Here is a 21,708-nt window from a genome sequence, read left to right as displayed (position 1 = left end):
AATCATTTCAGATACACGTCAGATTTCATTTGCATGATGGGCACATGGTTAACTTCAAGTTGGATTGATGGTTGGGAGAGACACCTCTTGCTTCTCAATTTCCTAGCGGGTAAGTGATTAGGATGTTATAATCACTGATTCTGTGTTGGCCAGTCAGAATACAAAGAGTTGGTGATTAAATTTCAGGAGACATCTTTTAGATCCTGAGATGTCCGGAATGGGGCATCTTTGAAAATTATTAGACTTGATTTTTTTAAAGGGAGTGATCCTGTAACGCCATTTTGAGATTTGGAACCTTCTCGTCAGTTTACATCAGCATCATATTATAGCTTCTTAGCCTCTAATTCTCAGATCTGCTACTGCTCATTGATTTCTCAAGTTTGCAAACTGATTGTTCCTCCAAAGGCCATTTATTTTCTTTGACTAGCAGCTCATGGAAGGATCCTAACTTGTGATGAATTAGCTAAGCAAGGGAAGGTGCTAATTAATAACTAAAATCAGTTTTGTAGAGTAGTGGAGGAATCTACCAATCATATTCAACCCCACCATCCATCAGGCTGGGGTTGCTACTGAAGTTACCACTAAAGTTTAGTTTGAGGGGACTAGGATCAGGAGGAAGTGGCGCATGAGCAACACCCAAATCATAAAGGAAGAAGACAAGTACAGTCCTCCAGTTATTTCTTTTTTTTTTTAAATACAGTCCTCCAGTTATTTCTAGTAATGGCACTACGGTGATGGCAGAAGTAAGGAAGCTTGCTGGCAGAAAATAGAGAATAAAGAGTGCCCAACTACACTGCCAATGGATCTGGAAGTACCATCAAAAGTGTGGGGATTTCATTCCTTCCAAATAGCCCAAGTAATGGCACCAAAGAAGAGCTACCAGAAGATTTCTCAGTTCTCTGTGTGACACCGATCGCCAGTTAATGGATCCTTGAAAGGCTAAAGTAAAGAGCTTGGAAAGCAATACAATTGAGTCCAAATTTTGCAGATTGGCAGCCCAAACAGAGAAGTCACGGAAACAAAGAAAAACTAGTGATCAACTGTCAGATCGGTGCCACTACAGAATTTGAAAACAGTGTTATCTAAGGCAAGACCCCTATGGCATAGGTGCATAAGGGGAAGAATTTTTCTTCTGAGAGTATGCCAAAGAAAGTGACAGATTTCGGGAGGTTACAGGAAATAATCAAATGAGAAAGATGCAAAGTCAAAGTGAACAGCTGATGCCAGAGAATTATTCCTGAAGCACTTCTCACATGATCACATATGACTCCTCACCGACTACAAGTGGCCCTTCAATTACAATGAACCATCATATTCATAGTCCTGATGTAAGGGAAGGATAATATCACCAACATCCCACTATATTCTACCTCCCTCTGCTTAATCTCACTGACATACTTCAGACAAAATATGAGAGATGATGCCAAAGCTGTTCCTTCGTCCATCAATATATGAAATGAGGAAAAGATTTCATGATGCTAAAGCAAAAGATTGCAGTAGCATCAAGTCCCATCACATTCTGCCTCTCCACAGTGAATCTTGTACATATACTTAAAAGGGGAAAAGAGAAGTGAAGATAAACTCTTGTTTGGTGAGGCAAAAGTAAATCCTTTGACCTTGAACATATGCAACGAGTTACAAGATACGTAGGACTCCACTAATAAAGAAGCAAGCCATAATGTCCAATCCTGCTTAAGGAAAAAAAAAGATCCTCTGAAAGAAACTAAATCAATCACAACTCAGGACCGATTCAGTTCATCAAGTAGTATTTTGTAATAGCTTTCTTTTTGTGTATTTTCCTGCTTTCTAGACAATTTGGTGTAGTCGTTTTCAACTCAATGCCATGTAAATTAGATATCAAAGATATTTATTTTTTTGTGAAAGTGAGAAGATGATTTCCTTCGGGGAAGCTTTCCAAAATTCTGCTAATGTGAGGCAAATTATGTCCGAAACTCTACACAGTAGAGTGGGAGGAGAAGAAGAGACAGTTCAATTACTGCTATCCTAAAGCAGAAGCTTGAAATGAAAGCATCCAAATGAAAGCATCCAGTGTCCTTGATGATGAAGGTGCACTAAATCAAGCGACAGCCTTAAAATGGAGAAACAGAACCACATATTACAGATTGTTGGTGCCATTGAAGTAAAATAAAAAGCTTTAAATATCTTATTCAATCTACAATGTTAAGTTCCAGATACAGAAATGTGAAAAAATAAAGTGATTAAGTCATTGCGCAGGCGTTATAGATCATAAAATATACCTGAAATCTTGCGATTGCATCCGCTGCAATAGTAGTATAGGCACTTCCCATATGAGGAGGGGCATTTACGTAATAAAGAGGCGTTGTTAGAACAAAAGGATCCATTTTTGTTGATTTGTCTTCCCCATTATGGGCACTACTTATGCTGCAGGAGAAGGATGCCAATGAGCGCCGAAAACGAATAGAGTTTGCTAACTGATTGGTTGACAAACTGAGAGAACGAAATGGAGGGAAAAACGGAAAGGCGCACTGAGACGAGAAGAGAACTCTTCCCGCCATCGTTTTTCTTTATCTTCCCTTCTGTCAGACGGTTTACTTCCTCTAACAGCCAGTGCTGGTACTCTTATCGGTGCGCCGAAGCGACTGCCCACTCACACGAGTTCAGGTTCGGGTCGGGTTGGGTCGGGTTCGGATCCTAAATCGGATTCATCATCTGGTTTGGAATTGGATTCGAGTTTTGTTCGGGTTTGAGTTTTGGGGTTTAGGGTTTAAGGTTTGGGAGTATATGGCTCCATAAAAATCTAGTTAGGAAACATAATCTGAAGCGGGTTTGGATCCTAAATCGGATTGGAATCAGAATCGAGTTTTGTTCGGGTTTGAGTTTAAGGTTTAGGGTTTAAGGAAAATATGGCTCCATAAAAAGCTAGTTCTGAAACATAATCTGAAGAGTTATTTCTGACTCTTCAAACTCATATGGGTACCAAATTTGTAGTTAAATGCACCTAACTAGACATTTTTAGTCTATTTGAAGTTGTGTCATTAAATCCTGAACAAATCATTGTTACTATCCATAGTGCCATACATGTATAAATTAAGATTGATCAATTCAGGATGAGAACATTGGATTTCACCCCAAGAGTGTGAGAGAAATAAGAGAGAAAGAAAGAAGAAACATGGAGAAACTTTGACAGAAAAATCACACAACTAACATTTGCATTGGTCTATCGATTCTAAAATATCAATTACGTGATAAGTAATTTGACAAACATAAACGGGAAACTAACTCAAACTAGAATTTCTAATATTAAGCAACTACAACTCCTAAACACTTCGGTACTAAGTAACTGGCTATAAAGATACTCCACTTAGAATAGGAAACTTGTACGTCTTAGCCCGACTTTATCAGCCTCCCTTGAGCTAAAACCACCATACTTGTAAACTTCTTACCTAAAATAGAAAACTTTTTTAGCTCTTGACTTCCATCAACCACTCTTGAGGTAAGCCTTTAAATTATGCATGGACATAAATCTCCTAACTATACTAAAATGTAAATCTTAGTTTATGACTCTACTAGTCTCCCTTAAACTAAATGTGCTAGCTTACTCAAAGTCATCTCCTTGCCCACCAAATATAGCTAGTTTGGAAGGTTGATTAGAACTGTTGCCCTTCTCTCTTAGAAATGGGATTCATAGTGGTTGTACTACTTATACTTGAAGAACTATTGAAAGTGGGACTCATTTCCCCTACTATGCTTCCTTCTATGTGCATGTTTGGCCATTAGACTCTGTAACACTTCTCCCATTGTTGGCTTTGTTTTCTCCAAGAGGCTCTACACATGCACCTATTGAAAACCTATAATCTTGTCAACTGAAAGTTGAGATAGATTCCTCGACTCTAAAACTAAGATCAAAACATACTTAAACCTAGTTGTAAGAGACTTGAGGTTTTTCTTGATGACATGTTGGTCTTCAACTCTCTCAAGTGCCCTTTGACTAATTGATAATGACTAAGAGATGATTAAAGAAATTAGATATGAACTTTGTCTTCTCTTCCTCTAAGAGATCAAATTGCCTTCTAAAATGCTTGTAAACACGATAAGGGTTTTTTAGGCTTATTTTGCTATCTCGGTGGTGGTAACATTCTAAACAGTATTGAATTTACCACTTGCATGATGGAGAAGAGGGCTTTGTGATCCTTCTTTTGATTTCTTGCATAGTCTATTATTCATCCTGGGGTAGAGTAATTAAACTTTTCCATATCCTAAAATCCTTCGATTACAAACACCTGTTTGATAAATAAATATAGAAGCGTTTTACATGACTCTCTTAATAAACAGTCTCACGATAAAGGAATTAATACAATGAATTATTTTATGAGTCTCGTAGTAAAAAGTCTAACACAATAAGTCTTTTAGTATTACTAGTTGTCTATTTTATGTAATGGGTTTACTTGTTTTAGGTTTTATATTTAAGAGTTCTACTTTCAGTGCAATTGGGACGGCTAGTTTAATTTTACTTTATTTCTAGTTCTTTTTTCTATTATAAATATCCCTCTAATGCGCTCGTTCTACACAATAATTTAATACAAGTTATCCTTAAATTTGAATTTTTATAACCCAAACTAAGTTTTTCAAGCGATGTGAGTTGAGGTTTAGGACTTGCCTGCACAAAGCTTATTTTATGTTGATGAAAGGTTACTCGCTAACAATTTAGCTCTAATGCCTCTTAAAGACTTGTTTTACATTAATAAGTACAAATAAAAATACATCTCACCTATGTGCCTTCCAAAGTAATTGCAACTCAAATGTATGCAAATTCAATTAATTTTAAATTCAAGTTCAATTTATAAACCCAATTAAATATTTTAGAAATACAAGGTGATATTGATTTAAAAATAATATTAAAAAATATTTTTTTGAACTAAATTATAATTTCAAAGTCCAAATACACAAATTAAGCTATAAATCCACGTGTACAATAATAGACTTCAAAGTATTAATCTACGAGTACACTAAGAGACCAAGCCGAGCCTCGTGTGTGAGAGGATCGTCATCCATGCTGATATCTGGATAAGTTGGGAAATTGAGTTCAGTGTCAGACTTCACAAAGCAGCGGCAATGGCTGCTGCTACAGTTTCGTCCATTCCCTCCTTCCCCATACGTAAATCCATACTATCCTGCCGAATTCCAAGAATTCACCTCCTTTTCTCGAAATCAGGTTCATTTTGGCCTACAGCTTTTCTTCGCCGACCTCTTTTCGCAACAAATTGGTCCTCTCTGGCCGTCGAAGAATGGGAGCACTTACCGGAACGGAAAGATGCGGAAGAATCAATGAGTATCGATGCTCTTCATCGTTTCATTGATCTCAATTTGGGGAATTGGAATGGCTGTTTAGCTGTGAGTATTGGCTCATTTTTTTTTTTTTTTCTGGTTAGGCATTTTGTGCTATTTTGGATCCATGGGTTTGTTTAAGCTGTATATGGTTTTCGATTTGTAAGCAATTCGACGCCCACGGCAATTTGATGCAAAAAGTGACCACCAGGCTGGCGGTAAGCTCGTATGGAGAAGATGAACTGATCAGTCTTATTCAAACGTAAGTTGTTACTTTGTAGGCAGACAAATGGCAACATTCTTGTTATTCTGAAGCTAATGCACCGATTCTTGCAAATTTGTTTGGTTTTTTAACATTTAGCACGAGGTCTAATATTTTCGATGCATTTAACTGGGACATGCTGGAATCACATAGTATACAGGTGTTATACAGGTGTTTGTTTATTCTCTCTCTCTCTGTGCTGGAGTCTTATGGTATTTTTTTGTATTTATGGAAGTGTTGTTATCGATATGTGCGGATTTGATGGAACCAGTAATTTTTCTACCTAAATCACCCAATGGTGACGTCCTGGGGTTCAAATTACGCCAGTATTGGTTCCCTTGGTTATAATCTGTTACATCGCATGCTCCAGTTAATATCTTTATTGTTATGAGCTTGCTTTTGAGTGGTAGAAACCGTGCTCATAGTTTGTTTGTAAATAGATATTCTCGTTAATATGTCAGTTACTAGCATCCTTGGACCGAATTCTTATCGCAAATGTATAATACTCTTTGCTTAAGTTTACTTAAATAAAAACCTGACAAATGCTGAAAAATGTTGATGCATTCACATTGGACAGATTATACATACAACAACCACTTTCAAGAACTTCATGTTCAGATGTCGATCCTGAGCTTGAATGGGCAGAGTACAAAATTAAAGAAACCACCATGTTCACCGTGGACAAGTATCAACAGGTGTGGCTTAATTTACTGCTATTACATTGAACTGCTTGAGATTGTTCATTTTATCTCTTGTTTTCCATGTTGAGTATTGTCGATGGTTTAGTTGGCAGATTGGTTTTTTCCCCAACGAAAAGGCGTTTGCTTTAAGGTATCAGACAGCTGGAATGCTTGAAACCGTTCTCAGAGCAGGAGTTCTTGGAGAAGATGACACTGGTGAAGAATCTCCCAGGTCAGGTCCTTTCTAAATGATTTTTCCACTACTTTGTTTGCAAATTTAGTTCCAGTACTAAATATTGTAAATAGAGGACGATTCCTCTGCTTCAACAAATGTTAAAATGTTCCACACTACCAATTGGCTTTTTATTGTGGTACTTGGTTAGTGATTTAGGGAATTAACTGTAATTTCCAGAATCTTCTGTTTTGTAAAATACAAGCAGTTTAGTGGCTAGTGTTTAACTCTAAAATTTGGACACTGTTTATTTCACTAACTATTACAATTTTCAAATCCCTCAGGAACCTCAAGATTCCGTCTCGCTGCCCTTCTGTAGTCTGTGAAAATTGCCTTTACTCACAGGAGAAAGACATGCGAGCCAGAGCCTTTCATATCATAGATCCAAAGGGGGTTCTTGAAATGTTTCTCATTTTTATGGAAGTGAGAGGAGAATCAACACTCACTAGCTCTTGTTTTGGCAGTTCTCAGGTAACTGGTGACGCTTTTGCTGATTATAAAATAGTGAGAACCTAATACTTGATTGACACTAGGAGTTCTACTTGTAGCTCGCTTTGGGTAAAATTTGGTTATGCATAAAAAAGTGATTCTCCTGTGGATAGACAAGAAGTCAAAGTTTGTTCTCTTGAAAACCCCTACTTGTTAGATAAACGATTTTTTAGTCACTAAGGGTCGGCTGTTTGCCAAGCCATTAATCAATTAGCTGTGTTCAACTGAGGTTGATACAAGGTCAGGTTTTCCAAATTATACATTGTTCACAAACGAACTATTCAATTATCTTTCTAGGGCTTTTGTAGTTATCCCTTACCTAAATTTGCAGGACGATAAAAACAGAATTGCTCCTCATATTGGTAAATGGAAAGGTCATTCCATGACTAAACGAACTGGTGTTTATGGAGCTACGATTGCTGAAGCTGATACAGTTTCCTTACTTGAAATGGATGAAAAGGGTCAGCTAATTCAGGTGAGGGAGGTTCAAACTTTTTAATACCTATTTAACATTTGTGCAGCACTATATTGTTCTTGTAAAAGAGGTAAAACAATTTATAATATTCTCCTCTTTAATTGAATTCAGTCTAATTTGGTTTCAAATCCAGGATATTACCTCAACCAGTAGCACAGGTGTGACTACCAATGTCCATTGGAAGGGTACCGTTTCCGACAACTTGCTCGTCTTTGATGGAGGGTTTCAGATGACCTTCTTGCCCGGAGGCATGTACATGGGATGTCCCTGTGATGTGGCGAAGAGTGTGGCTCAGTCTCAGTCGTTTCATCTAGAGCTTTGTTGGATGGAGTCGCCTGAGAAGAGGCAGCGACTTATACGTACTTTTGATGTTGAAGGCTTGGCAGTGTCTTCAACATATATTTTTGAGAAAAAAATATAGGATCTCTCCATGCAGGATATCAGTTGATAATCTAATCCTCTGCTGAGGATTTAGAATGTTTGGAGACTGATTCAGGGGTGTTGGATTAAGACTTATCAAGGCAAACAAAAAACATGAAACTCGATGCATGGGAAGAACATCGCGAGTGTTGGGATGTAAGTGTTTTTCACATTATGCTGCATATGATTTCTCTTAAGCATATGTTTATACTTATGTTCTAATGGTAGATAATGATCAAATTCTCCTTTTTTCACTAACTATTTTTGGGAATAATAATAGTCAAATATTTTTTTTTCTTTTCCATGGAGTTCCAAATAGACCCTCAGGAAAATAACGCAATAGTTGTTTTAAATGCAAAGTAAAAAACCAAACGACTTTTATTTCTCTTGAAAAATGAAAAACAGTTTCAAATAAACCTCGAGGCCTAACTCGCTATCTTCTTTAGTTTTACAAGCTAAGCTCACTACCCTTTGAGTCGGACTCAACTATGCTCAAATTTGGCTTATTATGACTAACAAGCACATGTGAGGATTCAAGTTTGGTTTCAGCTCTATAACACATAAAACAAGCAAAACAAAAATTGAGCCAAGCTTGAACAGTAGGGGGGCTTTCTCACTTGGAGAAGATGGGAAGCACTATGGGGAAGTTCCTCCTCTTCTTTCATTGCCTTCCCATCGTCACTTACTCAAATACCAGGTTAAAAAAAATTATTTACCTAAATAATGACTTTCAATTTTTTAAATCCACATGGTGCTACATCAACTTGTCCATTAAATCCCCATTTTCTTCCCGTTTTATATTCAAAATTTTAGGTTTTAATGGACGGACTGATGTGGCACCACATGTACTAGTTTTGCTGACATGGGAAGTTGATCGATCCCACATGAATTTCAAACAGTGAAATCTGGTAATTTAGGAAATAAGTTTGAAAATTCACTATTTAGATAAATAAAATATTTTAATCTAATATTTAGATAAAAGTCCCTTTCTTATTTAAGATGAACGGTTCATATTTTTGTGTGCAGGTCCCATTTCTGCCGCCCCTCTCCCATTGAAAATGAACAGGAAGAGAAGGAAATGCTTTTGCCGATTATAGGTTTTCAAGAATTTTTTACGTTAAAATCTTACTACTTTATTATAAAATTGCCTAAAAATGTAATAAGAATGTTTTTGTAGTTGTTAATATAATTTTCATAGAAATGATAACAAAATCACTAAATCGATTTGAACCGCTTCTATATCATAGAATCACTCGCCTTGAATAATTTAGGCCATGTCCTATTTGAAGTTACGCGTAGTTTGACTAGATCAAGGTACCAAATTGATTAAAAATTTGAGGGTGTATGCAAACTGCAGTCTTTGTTCGGTCATGGTCCTGGTTGGAGAAACTCCTAATTCACCTAACTATAATCTAATAGCATCACAACAGTTGCTCGCTCCCTCTTTCCGAGAGTTGTGGGAGCGGAAGTAGTCTGAAGAGCTCAAACTACAAGATACAGTGAAGAAATGGGTACTCCTCGATCGGGGCCAGGACCCAGAGAAGACAAAGAAAGGCCGAGATTCTTTGATGCGAAGGCAAAGGAATTGTGCTGGCAAAAGGCAGACTTCGTCACTGGTAGGCATCCAGAACGATGGCGGAAAGATGTTGCTGGAAATGTTGTTTGCAAGCGCTTCTTCAACTGCCAAGGATGCCTCTGCTATGAATATGACCACATAATACCCTACTCCAAAGGTCTTCCAGTTTACTTACTTTAGTCTCTTTTCTTATTGTTTCAAGCATTTGCTTGTTTGGGCCCTCTAAGATAGTTTGTGATGTAAAATTGGACTGCATGAAGGGGATTTCGATGCATTCCTGGAGTCTTTCAAGACGTTCTGAAATAGAAATAGCTCAGATGGATTAGGAGTTTCTGGGTTTTATAAGATGTTCTGAGAAACCATATGGCACTGAACGGGTCCCACTTTCTTTAATGCAGGACTAGATGTTCTACTGAACCCTTACTGGAGTAGATGTCTACAGCCTGATAGCTGATGCTCTGCTCAATTTGTCTGGTCCAAGACAGAGGACTGCAAATTTGTTCCTTAGCAGCATTAAGAAATATTTAGGAGTAAATAAAGCAGACCGGGGTGGAGGAAAGGGGAGACTAGTCCTAATTGGAAGCTGGTCGAACTGGTACTTGATTGACTAGTTATACGTCTTGAATGGTGTATAATTGAGTAGCGAACAGATTGTTGTAATATCAAGACTGCTGATGCTCATTTATTTGAACTTATGAAAAAGCCACATTTGCTCATCGGGCCCGGGTCGCCGAGAGAGCTTCCATGAAAGCTTAGTTTTAACCAATCCTCAGGTACTGGAGCCCAAACTGACGTAGCTGTTGGCCCTTGATCCCTGTAGTGCAAAAGACTTGCCAATTTCTCAGATTATAGAACTAGGGAACGGGACAAGGGTTCCTAGAGCAAGTGCCCATGTTAAAATGGAGTGGAGAATCTTTTCTATTGCTCCCCTTACTGATCTTGGACTTCTATTGAAGGTCCATGCATTATGTTCCTTTTGTAATTGCTATAGTACTGAAGCAATTGCTTCCTTCTATAGATCTTTATCACCTGTAGAAAATTGGCCTGATTTTTGATGATTGATAGGCTCTGTAATGGTGCTAGGCAGGAAGATGCTGTAGTTGACTTTGTTAAGGATAGTGTCCTATACCTTGTAGCTGAAAGTAGAGTGAAGGAAGATGCGATTTTCTGTCTCCATAAATTCACCTCGAAACTTATGGAGGTTGTTTAGTATGTGTTGGCCCTGTTTGCTAAGCTCAAAACACATGAATATTTTACTGTGAGCTGCTGTTCATGCAAACTTCTTTCTTCATGATTGAAGGCCAGGGCATCCAAAATTTTCTCTTTCTTTTTTACCCAAAAAACACTTTCTTCCGTACTTCTCTTATGCAAACATGTTTCCTCAAATATTTTACTCTTATTCCATTTAAAAATCCATTACAGCTTACAAACAATACATACCCTAACTCTTGGTCATCTGGCTCCTAAGTCCCAACTTTTGAATTCTTTATTACTTCTAAATACGGTAATAAAGTTGTTATTTTGATTTAAAACTGAAAGTTGTTCTCCTTCTTACTTTTTTATTATGGCTTTAGTTTTTGTCATATTGTGCCAAAGTGTGGGGTCTATATTGAAACGGATTTCTTTGACAAATTTGAATTAGCGTATTTTTTGTGGAAAGCTAGTTTTTGTGATTTTGTCATGAAAGTAGATGCTTTCTGGAAATCGTTTAGATGAGTGGAATTTGCTTGTCTTTGGTTTATGGCCACTGATGTAGTTTATTTTGCCAACTTGTTTTATGTCTCAGGTGGAGAATCCTCTGCAGAGAATTGTCAAATCCTTCAAACCAGGGTGAACAGGTTTAAATCTGACAAGGAGTGGTTGGACAGATCTGAACTTGAAAATTTCTCATGTGATATCAAGTTTACTGGTATGTAGGACACCAGCTTGCATTATGATGTTAGAAAAGTTTTCTCCTTATGATGATTGTACTTAAATTTTTTTTTTGTGCAAGAATCAAATCTTTATCTAACTGGAGTAGCTTGTCTCTTCTACAAATCCTAAATTGGAAGTATTTTACAATCCAAAATTTGAACATGTCTGGCTTTTTCTTTGTGAACAGTCTGATTTGTCGTCATCATGTGGCTAGATTCAAATATTATGAACCTCTTGCCCAGAAAAATTGTCTCAGATGGGATCTTCCATTTACTTAATAGGACTTACTGCTAAACCTTTATTAAGAATTTTTTATGCATTGTATCATGAATGACACGTGCTTAAATATTTAATTTTCATTTTCAGTTGCATTTCATTTCTTCCATAGAACTGTTGAACCCCTGTAACTTAAACTAGACTTAACCTATTTCTCGGATTATCCTGCATCTTGTAAATCCTTATATTTGGACTCTAGGCTAACTTGTTGACTGTTGAAATATGTCTAACCCTGTCTTTATGTCTGTCTTTATGTCCTTATTAGAAATAAATTGATACTGTTTCTGTGTCAATTCTGATAGTAATGAGCGTGTTATAAGTAGGAAGAAAGGGTAATTTTGTCATTTTAGGTAAGTATCTTTAAGTGACAGAATAAAAGATGGTCAGGGTCAAATTCTGATCCTAGTGACTGCTACCCTTTCTGCACAGCCTTCTCATCTTCTTTTCTCCTCTCTTTCTTCTTGTTGGAAGATGTAATAGACTGCCATTTTATACAGGAAGATCCTACACACCATTTATAGCTAGCTAGGCATTTATGATGTTCTCTCACCCCCAACTTCAGGGGGAGTGTTGGAAGATGAGTCCAAGCCCACACGACCAAGGAAGGCCCACACGTCCAAGTGTGTGGAAGATGGGCTCAAGGCCACTGACCAAGGAAAAGGCCCACAAGCCCACATAGTGGTGGCATGATGGTAAATAAAGTGTCATCTCATAAAGATGACACTTATGTAATTAGTTTATGATTTATGTCTCTTATTCACACTTAATAGGGTGAAGGGCATTCTTGTAATATTAGGACTTTTGATATCTATAATACAACTTAAGGGGAAGGGTTTGGAGAAGTCCATTACCCTAATCTTCCTCCTCTTTTCTCCAAATTCGTCACTCTTCGTCTTCTCCTCCAAAAACCTTCTCTCCACAACTCTTCCTCTTCCTCTTCTTCTTCTCACCCCATAATCTTTTTCTACTGTGATTATACGTCATGGAATCCTAAGTTTCAACACTTCTCTTTTCCTTTTTATTTCTCCTTAATTATCAGATTCTACATGGTATTAGAGCACAATTCCTGCATGTGGGAGAGTTTCGACCCTCTATTCTTTTCTTTCGAGTTTGCCAATTCCAGAAGGAGTTTTTTCAAGTTTCTCTACTGGGTACACATAAAAGTTAGATATTTTTCCTTTTTTTTTTGGTGTCATATCCTTAGAGTTGATGGTTGATACTACTGATTGAGCAATTTTAACATGATTTTGTGCCCCTAGAGGGTTCTTCTTGGTTCCTTTCCTGGTTTTGTGCTTGCACAAACTTACCCAAATCAAAGTCTGTGTCTGTGTCAGCCATTTCTTGGCTGAAATTGATGTTTTAATAGTTGCTGGTGGTGATATTGGGTCTATTTAAAGTTGGTTCTTATTCTTGTGTGACCATTAGTGTCTCCTGTGCTCGAATTGTGCATGTATTTGGGGTCCATTAGAGCTGTGCAGGTTGTAAAACTGCTCTACAATGATGTTTTGGTTGTTGGATTGTGTCCATTGTTATTAGTGTGCTGAAGTTGGTGTGGCCTTATGGCTGATTCTAGAGGGGTTGTTACCCCTTCAAGGGCTTCTAAGAGTTTTGAATCTAAGTTCTCTAGTCCTATTCAAATCAACTTTGTCAAATTCACTTGGTAAATTTTTATGAATTGGTTCAAGTCTGTTAATGTTCCTTAAGGCTACGAGAAAAGTAAAGTATCTTTGGCATGATCCTCCAGACCTAATGATAGAAGAATTGGAGGCTGAGGAGAGCAAGATTTTGACATGGTTGGTTTATGGCATGGGACCTCTTATAAGTAATCAAGTCATGGGGTTTGAAACTACGAAGGAGGTCTAGAAGTTCTTTCTGTCTACTTTTGTTTAGCAAAGCAATCTGTCCAGAGTTATATGATTTGTTATGGTAAGTATTGTAACATGAGTTGAGGTGATTGCACGGTTATGGAGTATTACAATGAGATGTAGGGTATTCTTCAAGAGATTAGTGGTTTTCATCCATTTACTACTAATGCTGATGATCTTCACAAGGAGAGTTAGATTCAAGTGGTCTGACTTCAAAGGATTTGGGGCCTAGTGCTATCCGGCACAATTACTTGCTGCATATGATGTTCCTAATTTGGAAAAGGAATCCAACCAAATTCTATGTTCTAAAAGTGTTGTGGCTTCTAAGGGGCAAAGCTACAAAAGGGCCGATGTTGCTGCCCTGAACATCAATTCAACTCCCAGTCAGTCTGAGACAACCTGAGGTTGTGGAAGGGGTGGTCAAGGCCCTAGGGAGACGGTGCTGGTTGAGGTAGAGCTTGCGGTGATAGCAAATGTGCTCATTGTGGGCAAAGCATTCACTTTTTTGACAAGTTTTGGGATAAGTTTGAGAAACCTGTATGGGCAATTTCATGTGTTCCAAAGGGTGGTGACGCACTGGCAAGTGGTGAGACAAGCATTTTTCCAGGGATCCCTGATGAACTTCACAAGTTGGTCTAGCCCTTAGGGCAATTGACCATAGCCTCCACATCTATGCATCTATGCATCTAGCCAAGTCTTCAGCCACAACCACTATGGCTAGTGTAAGAATGCCTGCTCTTCATGTGACCCCTAGTGCCATGTGGGTGATTGATTGAATTGCTTCTATGCACATGTCAGGTATGTCTTCCCTTTACATCTATGGGTCTTTTATTTAATTTATTACTTTGTTGATGGATCCTCCTCTCATGTTAGTGGGTAAGTGTTGTTTGATCTTATCCTTCTATGTCACTAGACTCTGTTATTTTTGTACCCAAGTTTCCTATTAACTTATTATTTGTTAGTCAAAATACTAAGTGTTTAAACTACACTATGATGTTCTTCCCTACTCATTGTGTGTTTCAAGGCCTCCAAATGAGGAAGACTATTAGTTCAGGGCGTGAAAAAGAGGAGCTTCGATCATCTTCAGCCCTAAAAGCAGCAACTTCCCTTTCCATGTGGTATTTGGGCGTCCATCTCCAAGACAACTCCATCAATTGTTTTCTTCTTTGCTTTAATATCTTTCATTTCAATGTGAGTTGTGTCAACTTGGGAAGCGCAGTCAAACGTTTTTTCCTTCAAGTTAGGGTCACAAGAGTTCAAGTTTTTTTGAAGTTACTCATTCAAATGTATGGGGGACCCTGTAAGGTACCTAGTGTCTTCCCAAGTTTCCTATAGCAATCAAAACTGGTGCAGGATTTGTATGAGTTTCCTATAGCAGTCATCTGGGAAAATTGGAGAACATTGGTGGCCGACTTCCCTCACAAGCTTGTCTCCATTTCAGGTTGGATCCTCCCTCTAGATGGATGCCTCAAGCTAAATTTCTATGAGAGCTTGTTTGGGAATCCTGACCTCTACACAGGTCTGATCCACGAAGTACAAACCCTGTTGTCCTACTTTGGGCTGTTGAGTGTTTCAAATTCTACTTCCTCTAAGGTGTCTATCCTCCTTAATGGTTTGAAGATTTGTCAAACAACACTTCTCTAGCCCAGGGATTGTTGAAGGTGACTCCAAAACAATTATTTTGTGGGCTAGCTGTAGCAATAAGTGTTTATGGCGGTTTGACCAGCAGTTTGTTCAGACTGGAGATCTTCACCACTCAAATGCAATTCGAGTGGTCTTATGTGCTCCATGAAAGTAACTCAAAGGCAGATGCTTTTGCCAATATGGGCCATAGTCAAGATGGTGGTTGGTTGTGAACTTATTCTAGTTGTGTGGGTTAATCACTTGTGAATCTTGTAGTTCCTTTTTTCTTTTCTCTAATAAAATTTCCACTTTGTAAAAAAAGAAAAAGCAAAGCTATCATACCCTTTGGATTTTGTAGAGTCATTGTGACCATTCCTTGTTTGTAATGAAGAGACCATCTGGGGTTGTGGGCTTGGTAGATATGTGGACAACATTGTGTTGATTGGGAATGATGACAAAGGGGTTGAAGAAGGCCACAAGTCATTTTCAGACAAAAGATTTGGAATCCATTAGGTACTTCCTAGGCATTGTGGTGGCTAGAAGCAAGCCCCTAATTGTTTTGTCACAAAAAAACATGTCACTAGATATGTTATAAGTATGGTTTATTAGGGGAAAAACTAGTTGAGACTCCCATGGAAGTGAATCCCTCTTTATGATGAGGATAGTTTAGTGGTTCAGGACAAGATGATGTATAGAAGACTCATGGGGAAGCTTTACATATGCAATTGTGACTAAACCAAATATTGCAGTTGTTGTGAGTGTGGTCAACGAGTTTATGGAGAATTCAAGGACAATCCCCTTAGTGGCAGGTCCAAATAATCCTAAAATACCTGAAGAGGTAACTGGAAAAGCCACATGATGAACTGTAGGTTGTAGGGTATTCTGATGCTAACTATGTAGAGTCAAGTCAGACTGAAAGTTTGCTATTGGATATTGTGTATTTGTTAGAGGTAACTAAGTAAGTTGGAAGAGTAATAAGTAAAATGTGGTAGCTAATTTGAGATCAAAGGTAGAATACAAGGCTATGACTCATATAATGAAAGAGCTTCTTTGAGTGAGGTTTGTATTGACTGAGATTGGTTTTCAGACTAGTTGAGACGGGGGATGAAGCCATGGTGTGGCCAAACACCAAGGCCAAAGACTGTGCAAGTCCAGTGCACAGCAATAGCAGCGACGGCCAAGGCCAAGTGCAATGGCACAACCCAGAGGGGCGCACACATATGGCCGGCCCGGAATCAGCTGCAGTGGAAGAAGACGTACTTACGCTTGCCAAACGGATGGGCAAGCAGCAAGGTACGCAACAACCCCAACAGCGAGCCCAGACACAAGGCAGCGCGCCAACAGACAACTGGTATCAGAGCAGCATTCCATCCATGACGTCCACAAGTGGAGAAGTAGCAGCAAGAGGTATGGAAACACTCTCTGAAAATGATTTACGTTTTGGTGATTTCAAGTCCAGGCTTGTTAGCTTGAAAAATCAGCTTTCAAGACTGGAGGAGTTCGTACGTGACATTGCACATGGCCTACACCCTGTCCCTAACTGGTCCCAAAGGTTTTTGGACAACGTACATAGTGCCATGGCAGTGATGCGAACTGAAATCCAGAGAGTGGACGGAGATGTTAAGACCATCGAAAAAGGAGTGGGGGCAAGACTCACCCTATGCGAGAGAGCCCTTGCAAATGGAGAAGGTTCGCAAGGAGGTGCCAAGACCGGTTCTGCTGGGAGAGACAGTAGAAAGGCGCCCGGTCCGGTGCTGCTTTCCAGGAACTCCTGGGAAAGGCAGCAGGGAGGTGCAAGTTCCGGTTCTGCTGGGAGAGACAGCAGAGAGGCGCCCGATCCGGTGCTGCTTTCCAGGAACTCCTGGGAAAGGCAGCAGGGAGGTGCCAGTTCCGGTTCTGCTGGGAGAGACAGCAGAGAGGCGCCTGATCCGGTGCTGCTTTCCAGAAACTGCTAGGAAAGGCAGCAAGGAGGTGCCAGTTCCTGTATTGCTGGGAGAGACAGTAGTAAGGCGCCAAATCTGGTGCTGTTTTCCAGAAACTGCTGGGAAAGGCAGCAAGGAGGTGCCAGTTCCTGTATTGCTGGGAGAGACAGCAGCAAGGCACCAGATCTGGTGCTGTTTTCCAGAAACTGCTGGGAAAGGCAGCAGGGAAGCGCCATTTCCAGAAATTGCTGTGAAAGGCAGAAGGGAGGAGCCATTTCTGGTACTGCTGGGAGAGACAGCAGAGAGACGCCAGATCCGGTGCTGCTTTCCTGGAATTGCTGGGAGAGGCAGCATGGAGATGCCAGATCCGGTGCTGCTGGGAGAGACAGCAGAAAGGCGCCATATCCAGTGCTGCGTTCCAGAAACTGCTGGCAGAAGCAGCAAGCCAACCATGAGTGGGTGGCGTATGGTGATGGCGCGCAGATGAGGACGTTTGCATTATGGCGGTGGGAGTATGAGACGAGAACATTTTGGCTCGACGACGGATACTTCCATGCTAGCAAACTCAGCTCAAAGCAAGCTCGGTGGCAAGTTTTCTTGGCCGAGTTTGACTTTGAGATGAGGTACAAGTTGGGGAAAGCCTATACTGTTGCAGATACCTTAAGCAGAAAAACGGATTCTGCTATGCCTTTTGATGGAGAAAAGGGCACAAGGGTATTGGCGCATATACAACACACAACACCAGATTGCATTGCCGGAACACGCTCAGAAACGGAATTCGTGCGTGCAGCAGAGGCAGAGGTGCGTGTGGCGCTATGCGAACAACGCTCAGTAACCTCAAGGTGTGAGGCGGCAAGCGGCAGACCCTTCACATGCATCACGCGCGATGCAGTAGCAGCTGCGCGAGACGGATATACGTGCAGCACATGCGTCGGCACTTGCTTCAGGCGCACCACGCGCGGTGCGGTAGCAGCAGAACCTGATGTGGCGCATGACGCACACATAGACGCAGGAGACATGCGCTTTGTGCAAGGCGTGCCTGCGCACAGGCAGGACCATCTTGTTGCAGAAACGGAAAATGCGACTTGGCGATTACGAGTCTTAGCAGCAATTACACATGTTGGTACTTCGTTGCTAGACCAGATTCACACTAGACTTCACCAAGACGCCCAGACCTACAACATTGTACAAGTTGCAACCTTGGGTGAGAGGAGAAGACTATGGCTTGACGACGGATTGCTCAAGACCAAAAGTAATCGACTTTATGTGCCTAAGTACGATTACCTATGGCATGACCGCTTGAGGGAATGCCATGATACTTGGTGGGCAGGACAACCAGGCCAAAGACGGACGTTGGCCTTGCTCTCTGGCCAGTACTATTGGCTAGACATGGAGAGCGATATGGAGGAGTTTGTGTACACATGTTTTATCTATCATCAAGATATGATGAAACAAAGAAAGCCCGGAGGCTTGTTACAACCTTTGCCCATTCCAAAACGGCCGTGGGAGTCTATTTCAATGGACTTCCTTTCTGGTTTGCGCAAGAAAGAAGGGCTTGAGTCTATCATGGTAGTGGTGGACCAGGTTACGAAGCACGAAACATTCATAACAGTGCCAAGTGATTGTACAGCAGAGGAGGCTGCTCGAGCTTTCATGGCACAAGTGGTGAAGCACTGGGGTGTGCCCACAACGATCATCATTGATCATGATCCCAGATTCAAAAGAAAATTCTGGACCGAGTTAATTAAACTATTGGGAATTACTCAAAATTTTTCCACTAGTTTTCATCTTCAGACTGACGGCCAAATGGAGCACATAAAGACCGAGAGGAGCGCCAAAGGGGAGAGCCCCGGAGGACGTAATACTTGGCAAAGTGGCAGGGTCAACCGGAAAGCAAGACAACATGGCAAGACACTGCCGAGTTGTAGCAATCCAAGAAGGAGGGGGTCCACTATCGCCAGGGGATGCAGACGAGGGCATCTGCCTTATGGCGGTGGGAGTATGAGACGGGGCATGAAGCCATGATGTGGCCAAACACCAAGGCCGAAGACTGTGCAAGTCCAGTGCACAGCAATAGCAACGACGGCCAAGGCCAAGTGCAATGGCACAGCCCAGAGGGGCGCACACATATGGCCGGCCCGGAATCAGCTGCAGCGAAAGAAGACGTACTTACGCTTGCCAAATGGATGGGCAAGCAGCAAGGTACGCAACAACCCCAGCAGCCAGCCCAGACATAAGGTAACACGCCAACAGACACTTCTGGCGGGGCGAAATGGGGTTGCTGGCGTGCGGCCAGGACTCCAGGCGGGACAAAATGGGGTTGCTCGCGCGCGACCAGGACTCCAGGCGGGGTGAAATGGGGTTTCCTCAGGACGCCAGGCGCCAACGCGCGCTCGACAGGACTCCAGGCGCAGGCGCGCACGGCAGGCCAGGCGCCCGCGCGAGCAGGACTCCAGGTGCAGGCGCGCGCGCGCGAAATGGGGTTTCCTGAGGCGCCCGCGCTACCAGGACTCCAGTCGCACGCGAAATGGGGTTTCCTCAGGACTAGGTCGCTAGGCGCCCGCCTGACCAGGGCGCCCCTGATGCCAGAAACTGAATTTTCGGGATCTGGCGAATTTCTGGGCGTTTCAAAGGACCAGGACGGATTCTGAGCCTTCTAAAGCCCAGGGGAGGAGGCTATAAATAGGAGGGGCCTCTCCCATTGTAAAAGGGAGGAATTTCGGATTCTTAGCATTCTTTGCTCTTTGAGTGTATAGAGAGAGTTTTTAGCCTTGGCCTTCAAGAGTGTTTGGCCACCCTTTGTAATCTTGTATTCTCAATACAAAGTAGGCTTTTCTCTTCTATATCTTGGTCTTTTCGTTGTCCCTTTTGGCTTGCAACTTCTTGTGTGAAGTATCGGTGGGAAGATCCGAGGCTCAAGGAGGCTGACTAGTTCTTCGGAAGAGCTAGGCCGCACGGGGTAGATATTCCACTGGGCGAGACGGACTTAGCCCGAATCTGACCGCGTGACACTAGTGGTCTAATGGTGATGAATTGTAATAGTCCAGCTGCCATTTTTATTGTTAGCAATCCGGTATTCCATGACAGGATTAAATATATTGAAGCGGAATATCAATTGTTCGTGATGCTGTAATGAGTGGTGCAGTGGTTTATTCCTATGTAAAGTTTGTTGATCAACTTGGAGATGTGTTCACCAAGGCACTGGGAGGATGTGAATTTATACACTCCGCCTGAAAGGAAGTGTTGAAATAAATATTTATGGGTATAATAGTCATTTTATTTTGTATCTCCTTTCAGTTGTCTTTGTCTTTGTTAGAAACAGATTGATACTATTTTTTTATTTTATTTTGATATGTTGTGAGTGCGTTGTAAGGTGGTTAGGGATGAAAGGTAAGAGAGAATAAAAGAAGGTTGCGGTCGAATTCTGATTCCAACAAATGCAGCTACTTTTATGCAGCCTTCTCAACTTCTCTCCTCTCTTTCTCCACTTTTTGTTTTTTTCTTCTGAATTATGAGATTCTACATTGACCATTCCAGTGAATTTTAATTGCCACTTAGTATTTGTCTATTTTATGCTGTTTATCCCCCAAAAGAGTATTCTCCGTGTTTCAGATAAAGAGCTGGATATCATTGAGATGGCTGTCTATGGCGATGTGATTAGACCTGGAAACCGATGCCGTTGTAGGACTGTGGCTGAAATGCTTGGTCAATACAGGCCAAAGAAACCAATGACCGCCTGTGAGTTGCCGTACAAGGAGCCCTTGTAACACTGATTCCTGTGCTTATTCTTCATTCACAACCAAGTTATCCCGGATGCAACTCTAGTATATCCCCTTGGTAAGAGTACAAGGTGGGAACACCAAAAAATTTCACTTGTTGACAGCCAGTCAATCTGTTCATGCTCATTGATTCGGATTTGATCGTTGTTCTGCTGTTCAAAAATTGAATACTCTTTATCTGTGAAATATAGCTCAAACTTCAAAATGGATTTGTCAGACGTTTTTATAAAACAATCAAGAGTTTAATGGCAGTGCCATCTGAAAAAAAGATATTTTAAGATCAACAGGCTGAAGCACCTTGGAGGAGAAACTCTACCAGTTAGCAAGATTGGCCAGGTAAAGAAGATTAATGATGATTGATTTTTTATTTATCTGGAGAAGAAATCTGTCTTACTTGAACCCATGAAGGGGCTGCAATTTGCAAAGGGTGGTCTTCACAAATATTAATTTGGAATTATGGATATTTAATTATAACCTTAAAAATTTAACCTTCCTTCACCTCTCATCTCACTTGGGGATTAAACAGAAAAAGTTTCATGCAGAAATAGTTCTTGGACGCTTCTATCAAGGTTGGATTGATTAATATTTTTCATTCATGGGGTGATTTAAAATTCTTTTTATGTATTAGTGGATGCAGATTGGAGTGGATTATTTTACAGATTAGAATGCAAAACAAAATCACAATAGCAAGAAGAAAAGTCACATGTTGATACCAAAAGGCTTAGTCTTCTTCTTTTATACCACCCTGCTTACCTTTTCCTCCACCCAACTCTCACCCAAAAACTTAACCTAGCCCTGAGACTTCTAAACCTGACTCCAAAAAATGCAAAGTTAGATAACCAGCTATGACCCTACCCTCTTTCCTTTTCCAACGATTCTTCAATGTTC

General features: G+C 40.7%; 3 protein-coding genes across 3 annotated transcripts in view; 2 read left to right on the top strand and 1 right to left on the bottom strand.

The window, feature by feature from the left end:
• LOC137951740 (methionine--tRNA ligase, chloroplastic/mitochondrial) overlaps positions 1–2,552 on the bottom strand; it is a 56,585-nt gene extending 54,033 nt beyond the window's left edge. Inside the window, exon 1 of the mRNA XM_068798621.1 lies at positions 2,259–2,552. Within this exon, the coding sequence (XP_068654722.1) occupies positions 2,259–2,537 (279 nt within the window). The 5' untranslated portion in view covers positions 2,538–2,552. The remainder of the gene's footprint in view (positions 1–2,258) is intronic.
• A 2,473-nt stretch (positions 2,553–5,025) lies between these two features.
• LOC137952031 (uncharacterized) lies at positions 5,026–8,162 on the top strand. The gene is made up of 7 exons (XM_068799089.1): positions 5,026–5,373; positions 5,475–5,569; positions 6,147–6,264; positions 6,363–6,481; positions 6,766–6,952; positions 7,302–7,445; positions 7,579–8,162. The coding sequence occupies exons 1-7, from the start codon at positions 5,095–5,097 to the stop codon at positions 7,864–7,866; spliced, it is 1,230 nt and encodes a 409-aa protein (XP_068655190.1). The 5' UTR covers positions 5,026–5,094; the 3' UTR covers positions 7,867–8,162.
• A 1,068-nt stretch (positions 8,163–9,230) lies between these two features.
• On the top strand, positions 9,231–21,132 carry LOC137952262 (uncharacterized). Its single transcript, XM_068799374.1, has 3 exons — positions 9,231–9,598; positions 11,228–11,350; positions 20,654–21,132. Exons 1-3 carry the CDS (start codon positions 9,373–9,375, stop codon positions 20,806–20,808), a joined length of 504 nt encoding a protein of 167 aa, XP_068655475.1. The 5' UTR covers positions 9,231–9,372; the 3' UTR covers positions 20,809–21,132.
• The last annotated feature ends 576 nt before the right edge of the window (positions 21,133–21,708 follow it).

Source organism: Aristolochia californica, unplaced genomic scaffold (genome assembly GCF_029961685.1).
Source record: "Aristolochia californica isolate CCGP_79_NKW_82.1479 unplaced genomic scaffold, dmAriCali1.0.hap1 SCAF_15, whole genome shotgun sequence".
Lineage (NCBI taxonomy): Eukaryota > Viridiplantae > Streptophyta > Magnoliopsida > Piperales > Aristolochiaceae > Aristolochia > Aristolochia californica.
This window is presented reverse-complemented; position numbering and strand designations above follow the sequence as displayed.

Coding starts and splice junctions, on each gene's coding strand:
- LOC137952031 (XM_068799089.1), top strand. CDS start 5,095: ATGGCTGCTGCTACAGTTTCGTCCATTCCCTCCTTCCCCATACGTAAA. Junction 5,374..5,474: donor ATTGGAATGGCTGTTTAGCT/GTGAGTATTGGC, acceptor TCGATTTGTAAG/CAATTCGACGCCCACGGCAA. Junction 5,570..6,146: donor CTGATCAGTCTTATTCAAAC/GTAAGTTGTTAC, acceptor CACATTGGACAG/ATTATACATACAACAACCAC.
- LOC137952262 (XM_068799374.1), top strand. CDS start 9,373: ATGGGTACTCCTCGATCGGGGCCAGGACCCAGAGAAGACAAAGAAAGG. Junction 9,599..11,227: donor CATAATACCCTACTCCAAAG/GTCTTCCAGTTT, acceptor TTTATGTCTCAG/GTGGAGAATCCTCTGCAGAG. Junction 11,351..20,653: donor ATGTGATATCAAGTTTACTG/GTATGTAGGACA, acceptor TCCGTGTTTCAG/ATAAAGAGCTGGATATCATT.